At 41.1% G+C, this 14182-nt stretch overlaps 1 protein-coding gene across 1 annotated transcript in view; it reads right to left on the bottom strand.

Moving 5' to 3' along the window:
* Positions 1–4104: 4104 nt before the first annotated feature.
* Positions 4105–14182, bottom strand: part of LOC118775630 (tenomodulin-like) — a 48553-nt gene continuing 38475 nt past the window's right edge. The window contains exons 5-7 of the mRNA XM_036525638.1: positions 10848–10998; positions 9696–9796; positions 4105–4908 (exon numbers count right to left, since the gene is read on the bottom strand). Of these exons, the coding sequence (XP_036381531.1) occupies positions 4699–4908; positions 9696–9796; positions 10848–10998 (462 nt within the window). The 3' untranslated portion in view covers positions 4105–4698. The remainder of the gene's footprint in view (positions 4909–9695; positions 9797–10847; positions 10999–14182) is intronic.

Raw genomic sequence — 14182 nt, forward strand, 5'->3', positions numbered from 1 at the left:
GATGTCATTGACATGAAGGTAAGTAGTTTTTGTGAAAAAATGTTGGCTGGACGGATACCTAATCTTGGGAAAATTCCTTTTGAGTATGCAGTTGCCAGTATGTGAGGAAATGAATGCTGACATCCCAGTCCTCTTTAATAAGACAGGGGTAACTTGGTCTTATAATACAGGTCAAACCATTGTTTTTTTTTTCTCCCAGCGCTCCTCAAGCTGTTCAGTGCTATTTCAGCAGCCAGATCAGGTGTGTTCTTAAAGGGCGCCTGTGGTGATATTACAGTTTGGGAAAATAAAAAAAAAATGGTTTGAAGTCATAAATATTCCTAAATCTGCTTAGTAAGGACCCATTGGCTTTGTGAGTGTTTAATATTTTCAGTTGAACATGTAATAAGGTTTCACTTTTGAGACCCCCTTAAGACTTACAAGTGGGTATTGACACTGAAGCAAGAGTACAGTACACTACTGCTATTGCTTTAAGTCCAAGGGGTGCAATTTACACTGCATTGTGTGCACATCACAATGTCTGCAGGGCACTCTCCCCTTCTCTACTTCTTGCGCTTTACCTGGGAGGAACTCCAAACAATTAGCTGCCACAAGTGCGCCCACAATATCTCCATCATTGCCGTAACTGGGCTCGAATCTATGTTTGTGATCTGCCTTTGGCGTGAATAGGCCACCGCTGGCTTTTGTTCGTGAAATTCCATTCGCCATTTGAACGCTCGATTGGCAACAAACTCAGGCAGCTAATCTACAGCCTCTATTTATCAAGGACACCTTGCTGGATTGACAAGGTATGATGGATGGGCTATGTGAGTACTTCACCCACACACAATGGCCTCATACACTGTTAATACACACGCTTTCCTTTGTCCAGAACTTGAGAGCTGTGACTTTCAGTTCCTGTAAGCCTTATTCTAAAATACAATCCTATCAACACAGATGGAAAAAACAAACATGATTCCAAAACCCTTCAGAGTGCAATTTGAGCCTATGTTTCTGACCTTAGGCAATGCATTGTACATATATACTATATTGTTTTAAAGTGACCTTTAGCTTTGACCTACTGCCTAACACTGCACATATTTAAATTTACAGTGTGCTCTCTTTGAACATAATGTGATGTAATTATGCTCTGACCTATTATGTCTTCTTATATTTTTAAATGTCTGACAGATTTTTTTCCCTCTATTTGTATTTTTATTTTACATAAAAAGTTAGTATTACAGTTCTGAACTATGTAGGGCCGGTGATAAAACTACCTTCTAACTTGATTATGAGAAGATCACAGCATAATTTTATTCTCAGATTTAAAAGACATTATACATGAGTCTTCACAGTAATTTTTATAACAAACTATATTGGCCAAATCCAAATCTACCATGTCGACACATTTAATTCGGCAACAAATTTAATTCTAGCAGCTATACCACCCTTTAGTCTTTTCATGCCAACAGCTCAAATTAATGGGGGGATGGGCTTGGTATGTACTTGGATGGGAGACCTCTTGGGAAAACTAGATTGGTGCTTGAAGTGGTGGACATCAATCAGTAGGCGATGCTCCTTTTTCTGGACTAGGTACAATCCAATTCCCCTGCGCGGTGATGGGCACACTATGCTGTAAGGTACCATTCATTAGGTAAGGTGTTAACCCAAAGTCCTGACTCCTGACTTTAGCCATTAACGATCCCATGGCGCTTTCTGAAAGAGAAGGGGCATTAATCTGTGTCCTTGTCGAATTCCCAAACTGCCTTCCTAATCTTCCCTTCCTACAGTTGATTGGTTATGCAATCCCTTGCATACCCTACCCACTGTGATTACTCAGGTTGTCCTAGCAAAAGAGAATTGAGTTCTCAGTTAAACTCCCTCGTTAAATAGAGGTTGTACAAAATTGAAAGTATTAAGTAATTATGTATTACTTTTGCAAAGCTTTACTGATTTTTTCAGGTACATGGGGAGGTTGGATTGAATTGCTCCAGGAAATATCCAGCTCTATAAATGGTTCATGTGTAAAATGTACAACATGCAAGTCCCCATGGATAGGGACATCTGCTAACCAAATGAATAATATTGATACAGCTTGTAGTGCCTCTTGACTTGAGGATTCACTTGACTGACATAGTTTTAATTAAGTTTCCCCTGCACAAAACGCTTCACTGAACACATGGCTTGCTGTACGTGTAACCTTTAGATAATGTATGAGTTTCAAATGAGACCGTATTTATAGCATGTCGGTTTTGTGTCACTGTGTCCCAAGGCCTAATTTAGATGTTGTGAATTGAACATAGGAGTAGGAGTATGGATTGAAGGTGGGACGTGGGACTGAGGATCACAGGACATACACAGTCCCAGTCAAAAGTTTGGGCACATCTACTCATAGAAGGGTTTTTTCTTATTTTTACTATTTTCACATTTTAGAATAATAGTAAAGACATCAAAACTATGAAATAACACAAATGGAATTATGCAGTGCCCAAAAAAGTGTTAAACAAATTAAAACTATCATATTTTTTGATAAAGAAAAGAAATTCATACATAGACATCAACTTCACTATTTATATATCTCTAAGAAACAAATTTCAAGCATTTAAGTGTGTCTTTAGGTCAAAATGTCTTTGAATGCATGTTTCCCATTATCTTAATTAGATGTGTATAAACTTTTGACTGGTACTGTACATGTCTATCCCTGATGTTTGCTGACAGCCTGACATCCCTTTCAGGATTTTTTTTTTTGTTGTAACTTAATTGTGACTTGGTGTTTGTAACATGACGCTGACACTTAGTTTATTGGCAAGAACAACAAACTAATGATTTTTGTAAACTACATAAACTTGTCTCGGTAGTAACAAGAATATAATCTGGCTAATCTTGGGGAAAAAAGCGTCCAGACATCAAAAATGCAAAAACATCCGTTATAAAAAGATCTCTCACTGATTAAAGAGTACGTTGGTACTCTCTGGGGCAAAAATATACTTGGCACATACTAAAAAGATGGCCCTTACATTAAAATGAATTGTTCACATTTTTTCCAGTGTGTATTTACATACTGACTTATACCTGACTCGCCTTCATTTTCCTTCAAATATTCCCACAGCCTAGCCACAAAGATTAACTGCAGTGCTGTGAATTGCTGTTATGTCCTGTACACATCGCCCCATGAATCCATTGCAGGTGTTTAAAGGTGTGCATGTATCAGTTTTTACCTGTTGTATTTGTCCTGTTCAGAGAGCATGTATCTTTTCTTATCCCCCCTTTGCTCCAGCAGTACTTCTCGCCTGTGGGCGTTGTGTGATTGATGACGCCTCTACTCGGTTACATTATTATACCTGGGATGTGCTCGCTGTTTTTACTCTTTACTTGCAGCAGGAGCTTGCTGAGATGGCCAAATGTCATGTTATAAATATTTTCCGACACGAGTGAGTACCTTCTAAGCTGTTCTGTAATTACATTGCAGGTACAGTGGTGCTTTGGCTTTGCTGCCAGAGAGCAAACACACCTGTGTGTGTGAGGAGCTGGGCTGGGTTTGAATAGGGACTGGAGGGTTGCTGGTTCAATCCTGGGTGGGACACTGCCATTATACATTGAAATGCACTGTATGCAAACACTGCAAGAGACACTGGAACCAGAGTCAAATTCCTTGTATGTGTATAAGCATGCCTGGCCAAGAAATTCTGATTCTCAAATAAGATGCTTAATCAGAACTGTTTGAGGAAATATTCAGCTTTAAATGGACAATGTTAAATGTATGCTTTCTGAGTTTTTCTAAGGGTGACTGCTAATGATAATGACAAAATGAAAATGTAGATGAAAATAATGTAATGGGTTAAATGTGGTGTGTTCAACGAATAGACAATTGGGAACAAAGCAATTCATAGCATCCTTTAATAGTATGGCTACCTAGCTATAAAAACGCTATATGAACTTACACATATTGAGGGCATTGAAGTACAGTTGACCTCAAGGTGTTCAGTGTTTCTATAGAAAAGTTTCAATCTTACCATCATGCAAGATTATACCATTAACATACACAGTACATGATGGCTAGCTTTTCTATTATACAATTCTCTCAGTTTGACTGTGGCACATGCCAAAGGAGAAAAAATGCCCACCCTTATATTAATATTTAAAGACAATGGATTTCAGACCCAGGGACGTGACAGAGGAACAGAAAATGACACAAACAATGGAAGCACTGCTCTAGAAGTGACACCATGAAGTACACAAATAAAACAGCACTGCATAGCGGCACATGTCTTTAATACAAATATGAGAAGTGAATAAAATGAGAGCTATGGTTTTCAAGCATGTCTAAATCAAAGCGTGCAAAAATAAAATGTGGAAAGAGCATACATGGAAAGATATATGCCTGATGATCGTACCCTTCCCACTCATTATAAAAGAGAGCGCGAGAACTACATTAGTGGGCGGCAGCGATGAATGGGAACGGCAATGTGTTGAACGCCTGTGGTTTCTGGTATTTGTCAATGCACTGCAGGTGCCTCTCCACTCCACAAAACGAATCAGACAAATCTAATGAGAACCTTAGAAACGCTCCCCTCCTGCCGCTGCTGTAAAGACTCTGTCTGTTTTATCATTATTTAATAGCACCAGATAACCAGAGCACAAACTATACAGCCGGAGTCTGCAGATATCCACAGGGACACAGTCCCTAATTGCTGGTGACCCGGACACGACAGTCCCTGTTTAAACCCTTCCGAGCATGCGAGCGATCCACCAGTTGCAGGGCATGACGATCTGGCAGATCACGCGGCCACCCTGGTAGTAGTATGGGTAGGGCCAGAAGCCGCCCAGGGGCTCATGGTAGCGCCGGCAGTAGCGGTAACCCTGGCGACAGTGCTGGCAACAGTATCCCCTGTCGTCCAGCCGGTTGTCAAGCTCCAGTCCGACGTCTCTCTGTTCGGAATGACACACGCGCGCACACACACAGACACAGTCTTACCATAAAGAAACAATCTGGGTACAAAGAGTGGATTGGCATATGTGACATAATATAATACCCTGTTTGGCACATATCATATCTCAACAAGTTAAAATGCAACAAAAGGAGTTTAACTGACAATATGACCATGTTGCTTTTCTTACATTTTGACATGGGCTTGGAAGCGGAGAGAGGGATTGCACCTGGCCATAAAAAGATAAAGATTTCTGGCCCCGATGGGGTCATTATGGACTGGAAAAGGAAAAAAAAAAATGGAGGAGCAGGCATATCTGACACAGCTGAGAAGAGTGTCAGTACAGGGAATTTTTACTACCTGTAGGGAGAACCAGTTCATATAGTGTTGCAGGCTCATGCATTTGCATATTTGGTCCAAATAGCATCACTCCTGAATCATCATTCAGAATCTATACACAGTATTCCATGCATACATTTATTTATACACATAATGCCACTGTGTACTCGCCCACAGTCTGCTGTGGCCTTGTGCTGTTGTGAGTGTGAATAGATCTGTTTTGTAGACTTTTGGATTTATAGGAACACATGATAAACGATCACTGTAATATAACTTTGCTCTGATTCTTTTTGAAGCAGCTAGCACTGCTGAAGTGTTAGCTGCCTCAAACAGCCTAAATTTCTCCAGTCTGTCACCTGTAGTAAACTGAGCCTCTTTGGAAAAGAGTGACACCTGATGTTCAAGGGGAAGCATGTAATGATAGCTTTTGCAGTGACACGCGGGGCAAACAAGTACAGAGGGTCCTCGTGTGGTGGCAGCCGTCCCTTTCAAAGGGGAGTCCGGGATGGGAGTGACATGTGAAGACATTTGCCAAAGAAAAATGACAACTGTCACCTTTGTACTGACAGCCCTAACCTTCAGGGAATGCAGGCATAAGGAATATTTCACCTTGACCCAAAAGCCACCAGAGCATAAAACATGATATCCAGGCCCTTAACCTTTTCAGTTGTGCCTGTAGATATCACTCTCTGCTGTCTACTGCTCCCTCTATCATTTGTGTGCCTTTGGGTTCTTGGACTCATGGTTATCTCCGATTAAGTGAGTTTGACTTTACTGAACCATTGCCAGTGTAATTAACCTCTTATTCCTCTCTTAATTTCAGCATACAAATTAAAGCTCTCTCCCACCTTAAGTGTGTCTCCTCATGTCCTTGACTTTAAATGAACGAGACAATCCTGGGGCAATTAGGAAGGTAATTGTCAGGCAATGAAAATTCCTTCACTTCCTGTCACTGCATTTGGATTTGTAATGTACGTGAAACAAAGACCAGTTTTGCAGAATTTGTGTCTCTTTTTAATTTTACTACTCGTAGTCTCTCTGGATTTCACTGAGTGTGTTTCTTTCATCAAAAACAGATCAATGTGTGCTAAGCACTTCCCACGTAGCATGTAAAATACAGTATGATTCACAATCCATTGCACTCTACTTTTAATCTGATGAGTAACATATCAAATCACATCTACATGTGCTAATGTGTTTGTAGCATGCATTCAAAGTTACATTACAATACAAAGTTACATTTATAAGTCTTGTGAGTATAAATTCAACTTTTAAAGAGCACTACTAAGAGCATGTACTACAAAGCAGAATCCCGTATATAACCGAAAATAGCTGTTCATCCACAATACCCTCAAAAGGCAATGACTATTAAAGTCAAGATACAGTATGTGCCTTTAAGATAAAGTTTTCACACAAGTTGCACAGCAGGGGTTCTTGACATGGAAGAGAATTGCATGGGTATATAGCACTAACAACGTGTGGATAAAACCGAGTGAGAGTCTTATTATATAACATTATTTAAAGGCTAATTACTGGCATGTCTGTTACCTCTAAATGAAAGGTGTGTCTTTACTGAAAATTTCAGTCTCAGTTTCTGGCGAGGATAATATTAGGCTGTGAGCATGATAAAATTATGAAACAAATAAAATGCTAAAAAAACTGCTTCTGTAAAAATGTGATTTGAACAGTTTTAATTTTCCTACACAGTCCCAGTTTCACCAAGCAAAAGTTTTATGCATGAAGGCCCTTAGTTATACTGCACTTATTCATTGAAAATCACATAATAACAAACTAAGAAATATTCCATACCTGTTTCATGCTCTGAAATGTTAAACTACAACAGCTAGGCAATTTATTGACAGGCAGTTTATTGACAGTTTTTGGCCACTGTCCTACAGGCACAAAGTTATTCGCAAAACATCAGAGCTGACAAATGACGCACAGCACAATCCAAAGCAGTGGTAATGACACAATGGCTATTATATCTTATTTCAACACATTCAGTTGGATTAAACTATAATAAGAAAATATCACACCATTGTCCTTCTGTGGGACAAATGAAAGGTATCCGTCTAAAACCGAATGGCAGTGTTAATCACTGCATGTTTTCATTTCCTTAATGAGGAACTGTGGCGGCGATCAGAACTGAGCACCACGGGAAATCTCTCCAATCGGTTATAAACAAGCAGCATTAATTAATGACAGAAGTCATTAATCTGGTTGTCATTGTGTTTTCAGTCACACATTAAAAAACGAGCCGATCCCTGAAGCGTAGTATCGTGGGTATAATACGAATGAGTCTGTCAAGTAGAAAAGTTTGTCAGGATCAGGATTGTATGGTAACAAACACGTCAACTCATCTGCAGCAACCTCGTACTTTTACCACACATCTAGAGTCCCCGTTATGAATCAGCCTATTTTCCGTTTCCTCTCATGTATTTATATTTAGCTGGTGAAATGCAAAAGAGGTAGACTGAAAAAGCGGCAGCGAGGGGTTGCCAGATGTTCTCTGGGTTCCTTAATGTAGGCCACAGCATGCCCCCTGTCCCCTGATTCCCCAGCCCTACTTCTGCCTGGGAAATGCCAGTGTTTACTCAGTGTCCTGGTTGGCAGCGAGGCTCGGCCCGAAGCACGTGGGTCACATTGAGCCCTGCCAGCCGCCGCCGACACTCTAGTTCGGGGCATATTTACAAGTCCGAGCACCGGCTGGAAGGAGGCCCAATCATCTCTGAGGCTCAATCCGTGGTATGTAGGTCAAGGACCACAGCGCAATTTCTCTCCTGCTCCTGGATGACAGTTATTCAGTTTGAAAGATGTCCAGGGTCGCGCTGCCTCTCAACGCCTTGGTGTGGCATCCGCAGCGAAAGGTCAACCTTATATTTCCTGTGACCTCTATCACGGACGCGTTAATGATTATTTATGAAAAGTACACAGCGGGGGCAGACATCCCGAAATATAAATACCTCTGTCGGTGTGTGTGGGCTACGGTGGCTGGGGAAGGTGTCGAGGGCAGGAGGTTGGGGGAAGAGCCTTTAAAGAAAGGTCGACAGCACCTGTCTTCCTGCCGGTGTCAACGCGGCCTCAAACTCCAATTACAGACGCCCTTTTTCTCTACCTCGGACCACCGTGGAAGGCTTTTGCTACTGCTCCCCACACAAACAGCCCTGGCCATTGCTGCGCTCAGCCTCCAAATTCAGAGAGAATGGAATGGATTAGTCCTCTCAAACGGAAGTCTTTTTTTTCTGGAGGGCATCAAGTATACACACAGCTCAGAAAATCTCGGCTCTGATATTGTCGCTGTGGTGGAGAGAGTCTGTGGGGTATGCAGCTTAGTTAAGAATGAGTTTTAATGCCCTGTGTCGGGCCTGTCTTACGCTTTGCTCTTTTGACCCGGGGCTGGTTATCGTTCTTCTGATCTTGGAGCTCAGGCATCTATGGGGCTCTGCTGTATATTCTACATTCATTTTTAATGGCCCTCGTTTTGCCTGCTGCCGCTAAACTCCACGGTTTTGGGGGGAAGACAGACACTTTGATGAGGGGGAAAAAAACCCTGTCAAGGCTTCAAAGGGCAATATTAATTACCTGGGGTGCTCGAGCCTGTACAGGCATCAGACGAGACCGCGCAAATCCTGCAGATTTCTCGTCTATCCCCACGGTGTCTCCACCCCATTAACGTGCCATTTTTGTCGTAAATGACTCCGATTACGTTGCGCCTTTTTGATGTAGACGTTCTGACATTCAGAGCTCAACCTGCTCACAGACAGGTTCCTGCACATAGGCCTAGTCTAGTCCACTCAAAGAGACAACAAGAACAGAAAGAGGAGTGTGTGAGCATTCATTTATAAATGAACATTCATTCTGGAGACATGAGACACAGCTAAAGCAAAACCGCTTAGGCATCACTGTGCACAGGGATCAGGTTCTTTTGCCTTTGTATAGGCTAAAAGACTGGGAATGAAAGCATAAATGGGTAATGACCATCTTGTCTGAGTCAGTGATGGATTATGTTACGCTGAACTGAAGCGACCACTTCACATGCTCAGAGAAAGTGTTTGCTCTCCTGAGTATTTCACCTTGATAATTAAGATGAGATTAATAAATTCACTCATTCATTAATGAGTAACCTCAGGGAGGACTTCTCATTAAAGGCTGGCTCCTCGTGCCCTAGAAAAGTGAGACAAGACCAGAGAGGCTCACGGGGCTGTTGGGAAAAGACACTGCCTTTGAAGGCTAAATATTCCTCTCTATTAAACGAGAGATATGCAGGCGATGTAAGTGAATTGGCCTTACTTAAACTGATATATAGAGCAATTTCAATGCCCTGTGGTCTATGAAGCCTATTTCGCTCCATGAAAGTGGGCATCAATTAATGAATAATTTCTACAAAGAGAGAGTTACTGCAGCCCACTCGCACACATATGCAGTTTGTTTCCTTGGTTCACAACTCACATAGTCATTGACGGGCTGGTGGTCCAGAACATCTCTGACCTGACGTTGACCTCTGACCTTCGGGGGCTCCTCCAGATCCTCAATGTCATGGAATTCCGCCTCTGCAATGGCATGGGAGGAGATTAAATTCATCAGGCCTTCCCTATTTTTAAATTTTTTTTTTTAAACTTTTGTTCTGAGCGACTGTTGTTACCACATTAGGTCCTCATAAAAGCAGCTGCCCCAGGCAATCGACACCACTTTTTTCCACATAAACCACAGGGTCTCCGTAGTAGATTGCCTTTTAATATGAATAGGTGATGGGTCCTAAACTGAGTGTGCACTCGGGTGGACAGCTATTAACTTCAACAAAGCTATCCCCTTGAACTCGGGGGGCTTTGAGGTGGTAAGCAAGCAGTGACTTCTGAGCTACCAGCTTCTGTCACTCTGCAAACACCTGACTCATAGCCAATACTGAACACTACACAAGTTGAATAGTTATTGCTACCATACACTGTATGTCTCAAAGTAAAATGATACAAACAGCATTAACTTCTACTGATCAGACACGTTAAGTTCCATGCTGTGATAGAGAGCAAGGCATTAATGCTAAAACATTTTCCATGTCCATCAACCCATAATGTGAAATGGAACAAAAATGTCTTCTGTGCCGTTTTTTCAGGTTGCAATGTATAAATAAAATTCTTTGTACGGAAATAATTTGGTAAATAGAACATCCAAAATGTTTTAAGATTTTATAAGGCTCCAATCCACTGATATATTTTGCTTGCTATTGTATTGCAGACAGAGTTGTATTACATTTCTCTATATTTTAGCCAACTGGTCCAGAATTCTGCGTATTATTTCCAGTCACAATGATATTTTTAATGTGTCCTTTCTTGGGCCTATCATAGTTGATTGTTAATAATGTAATAATGACAAACAAAGTGTATTCAGAATGGCTGTTTCTGAATGTTGTAGAAAACAAATTTGTACTTGTCAAAATATGCTGTATATTTCACTGGTACATCTAAATGTAACTTGCTCATTTATTAACAGAGGTCATGCCTGTCACTTATGTTGAGAAAAACTGAAACAAGCATTCACCCTTTGCATTTGTCAAACATACATATGTAAAAGGTGTGAATGATGCTGAGATCTGGCAGATGGTACCTATCAGAGGGGAGGGGTGGATCCAATGTATTGGCAGGTGCTGGCAGATTTCAGAGATCTTGGAGTTGAGCAGGAAGGCGCGGCTGGCGATGGGCTCTGCGGAGGGGATCCACACCTGCGGCTCATTCACCTTCGCATCGGGGGCCTCCACCTGCCGGTCAGAGAGAAAGAACACACGGCTCCTGTTTGCGCGGCACGCCTCGCTCTTACCAAATGCTCGCCGGCTCACCTCCTGTTTACCCTGAACCAGGCTGCCATCTGCGCCGAGCAGAAAGACACAGGCAAATTCAATAGCTGGTTCGGCGGGCGGTGTGCTGCAGAGCTCCACAGGCCTTCCTCTATAGAACAGCCTGTTCTGCTGCAGGTCTCTGAAGCGTTCTGGCAGACTTAGAGGCTGTCTGTAATTTTTGAGGAGGTCAGTCAAAGGCCAACGCACTCAGGCAATGCTAACAGGAAGCTAAAGACACTGAGATAACTGTCAGTAAACATGTATCCATTTCTAACAAAAACTGTTGATATCCATTTTTTAATTTGAGTTTATCAAGCATGCAGTAAAAAAGTTTACATTTTTTTAAGGAATTATGTGTAGGCTTGTTAGCTACCAACATATTAAACATATCATGTACAGTAATAGAAATAAGCCAAGTTTAGAAGATTGTAAGTTCTCTGCATTTTATTCAAATGTATTAAAATAATTATCACATTCTGCAATGTACTTAAAAAGAATCTGTCAAAGAGACAAATGATAATACCCTTTCCCCTTTGTAAACTCCTCATCCTGCAGTCTAAGCACAGTGCTATTAATACCCTTAATTAGTTGATACTCTGGTTCATGAGCTGTAAAGTAAACAATTATTGCTTAATGATAGTCATTACATGTCACTCCTGTCTAATAGAGATCTATGAAATACTTTTTGGTGATGCTCCCCCAAAGTGCTGGGATTTGTTTTGTTCATGTATATATAAATACATGTGCAAATGTCATTTATGACCCCTTGTTAATTAGTTGAATAAGCAGAGCACAATTCTATTGGCTATGTATGAGGGGACCTTCTCTAAAGTGGAAATGGAAGTTTGAAGCTTAACTGAACATAAGCCCAGTGATGGATTCTGGGGCTACAGTGTGAGTGTGTGCCATTCATATTTTGCTATGACTTTTTTTGAAGCCTCATCCATCTGTACTTATTTCATCATAATTTATTTTCTGCACTGTATTCTGTTTGCTAGAAGTGACCCGGGTGTCGACCTGTGGAGGATGGGAGCTCACACCGGTTCTGCTTGACTAACATATCCACTCAATCTGCAGCAACTGTGTGTTTAACCAAGCCTTTGACACTGTTTTCCCAGCTCACACTTCAGCTTTATCACAATGAACTAATGACAGCTCTGAGGACAGGGCAATTGGATTTACTGCCTGCGTGCTCTTCTGATGCTCAAATTTAAATCAGGCTAAGCATGAACTGGCCTTTTAATTGGCTCTTTCAAGTGAGGAAAAACAGCACACATCTCCTTTGCAAGTAAGTAAGAGGTTACGAACCCAATCTCCCCGAAACACCACTTCAACTTCAAAGCTGGAAAATGACCTGATGTGGTGCTGGAGATTATGCCTTGGGGAGATGTGAAGGTCAATACTCAGGTGCAGAGCGACGGAGAAAAGGGAAATACTACATGAAGGGTGGTCATGACACAAAACTTTCGTCACTGCAAAGGCTTATTAACACAATCTCATGATATTTTCTCAGGCTTGCTGTGTGACATGCTGAGCATAAGTTTAACACCTGAATAACACTAAATTGCAGTTGCGCCATGGTATGGTTAATGTATTGTATGTAAATTTTCGTACACAATTTTCTTCAGTTCAGCGACTGAAATATCGGCCGACTTTTTTGTATTCAACACAAAGCAGATTCTGCTTGATATGTAAATTTTCTGGAAACTGAGACAGAAGTTTCTGTCTAGTATGTTAAAGTAACTGAGCTCTCTGGTCAAAAATCTATCATCTGAAATGCCTTATGATAATGTATGAAACACTATCTTGATGACAGAATCATCCAATGCTTGGTTAGCCCAAAGAATTTTAATATCTTGTATACTGAGGGAAAATTTGATTCTTGGATGTAAACTACAATAATGTACAATTCATATATTTTCCTCTAATCTGACGTTGCTTTTGCATGCATTTACTTTACAACATATCAATTTATCACAGTGTGAACCTTTAAGGCAACACTGTCAAAAAGTGGCTCATCAAATTGCTTGTTGGAGCAGTTCACTTCACTGTGTTGACCAAATCCCACGAATGTGCAAAACACCTTGCTAGTATCTCAATCAATGAACTTGCCTTGATACAGCCTGATAGACAAAAGGCAAACAAGCCTTTGATCCCATTGTTGCTGCATTGGTAAACCACACATTTTCATGCTAATTATCTGGCCACTTACAGTACATAGGTATGCCTTTATCATATACCACATGGCATTTCTTAAGCTGTAGGTTTAGAATATATCTAGCATATAAGAGATGTGCAGAGAATCATCAGAATTTATGGTTCATATCATATATTTCTTTGCTGGGATGCTATTCAAATAGGGCTTTAAGGGCTGGTTGTTGTGTCTCACTGCACTGTCAGAGAATGCAGCTGAGTGCAGGGAGGGGGAGACACTGATCGCTGCGGAACTCTAGGAGGCCACAGTGGAGGGGCTGAGAGAAGCTCTGAACTAGCATTTGAATCAGGGTATTTCGCAAGCTGGAGCAAGCTGATGACAAGCCAGACCAACGGAGGAGAGACCACTGAAAATGCAGAGAGCAGGCTGATTAACTGTTTGTTTAAAAGCTAAAGCTTGGCTAATCAGAACCTGTTTGTGCTTGTTGAGAATACAACAAAATGTATCTCTCTGTGACTCCATTTAAGATAGCGCAAACCTATTTGTAAAATAAATTACAGATGTGCCGAGGTAATTTGACTGACAAATCTGACACTGGCATCAGGTAAGAGATCAGGTGAAAGTAGTCACTTGGAGAAATGTGTGGGCATTTCCCCATCATTACGACCTTTGCGTTTGCAGCCCCGGTGCTTGACATTATAGTCAATAAAAAATATTTGGGCAACATATCAGTTTTTACCGGAGTGATTTTAATCAGCTGTGTTCTGTAACTGTTTGAGAACATGTACAATTCCATTAGAATCAGCTGAAAAATTTTACAGGTTTTAAAACTTACTTCCTGATTCTATGAAAATGTGGAAGCATAACAATTCATGTCTATTAATTTATTTATACTTCACATATGACAATGATTGCCCAACCACTTTCAGAGGAGCAAACAATCGCAGACAC

The sequence above is a fragment of the Megalops cyprinoides genome, chromosome 3 (assembly GCF_013368585.1).
Source record: "Megalops cyprinoides isolate fMegCyp1 chromosome 3, fMegCyp1.pri, whole genome shotgun sequence".
In the NCBI taxonomy this organism is placed as follows: domain Eukaryota; kingdom Metazoa; phylum Chordata; class Actinopteri; order Elopiformes; family Megalopidae; genus Megalops; species Megalops cyprinoides.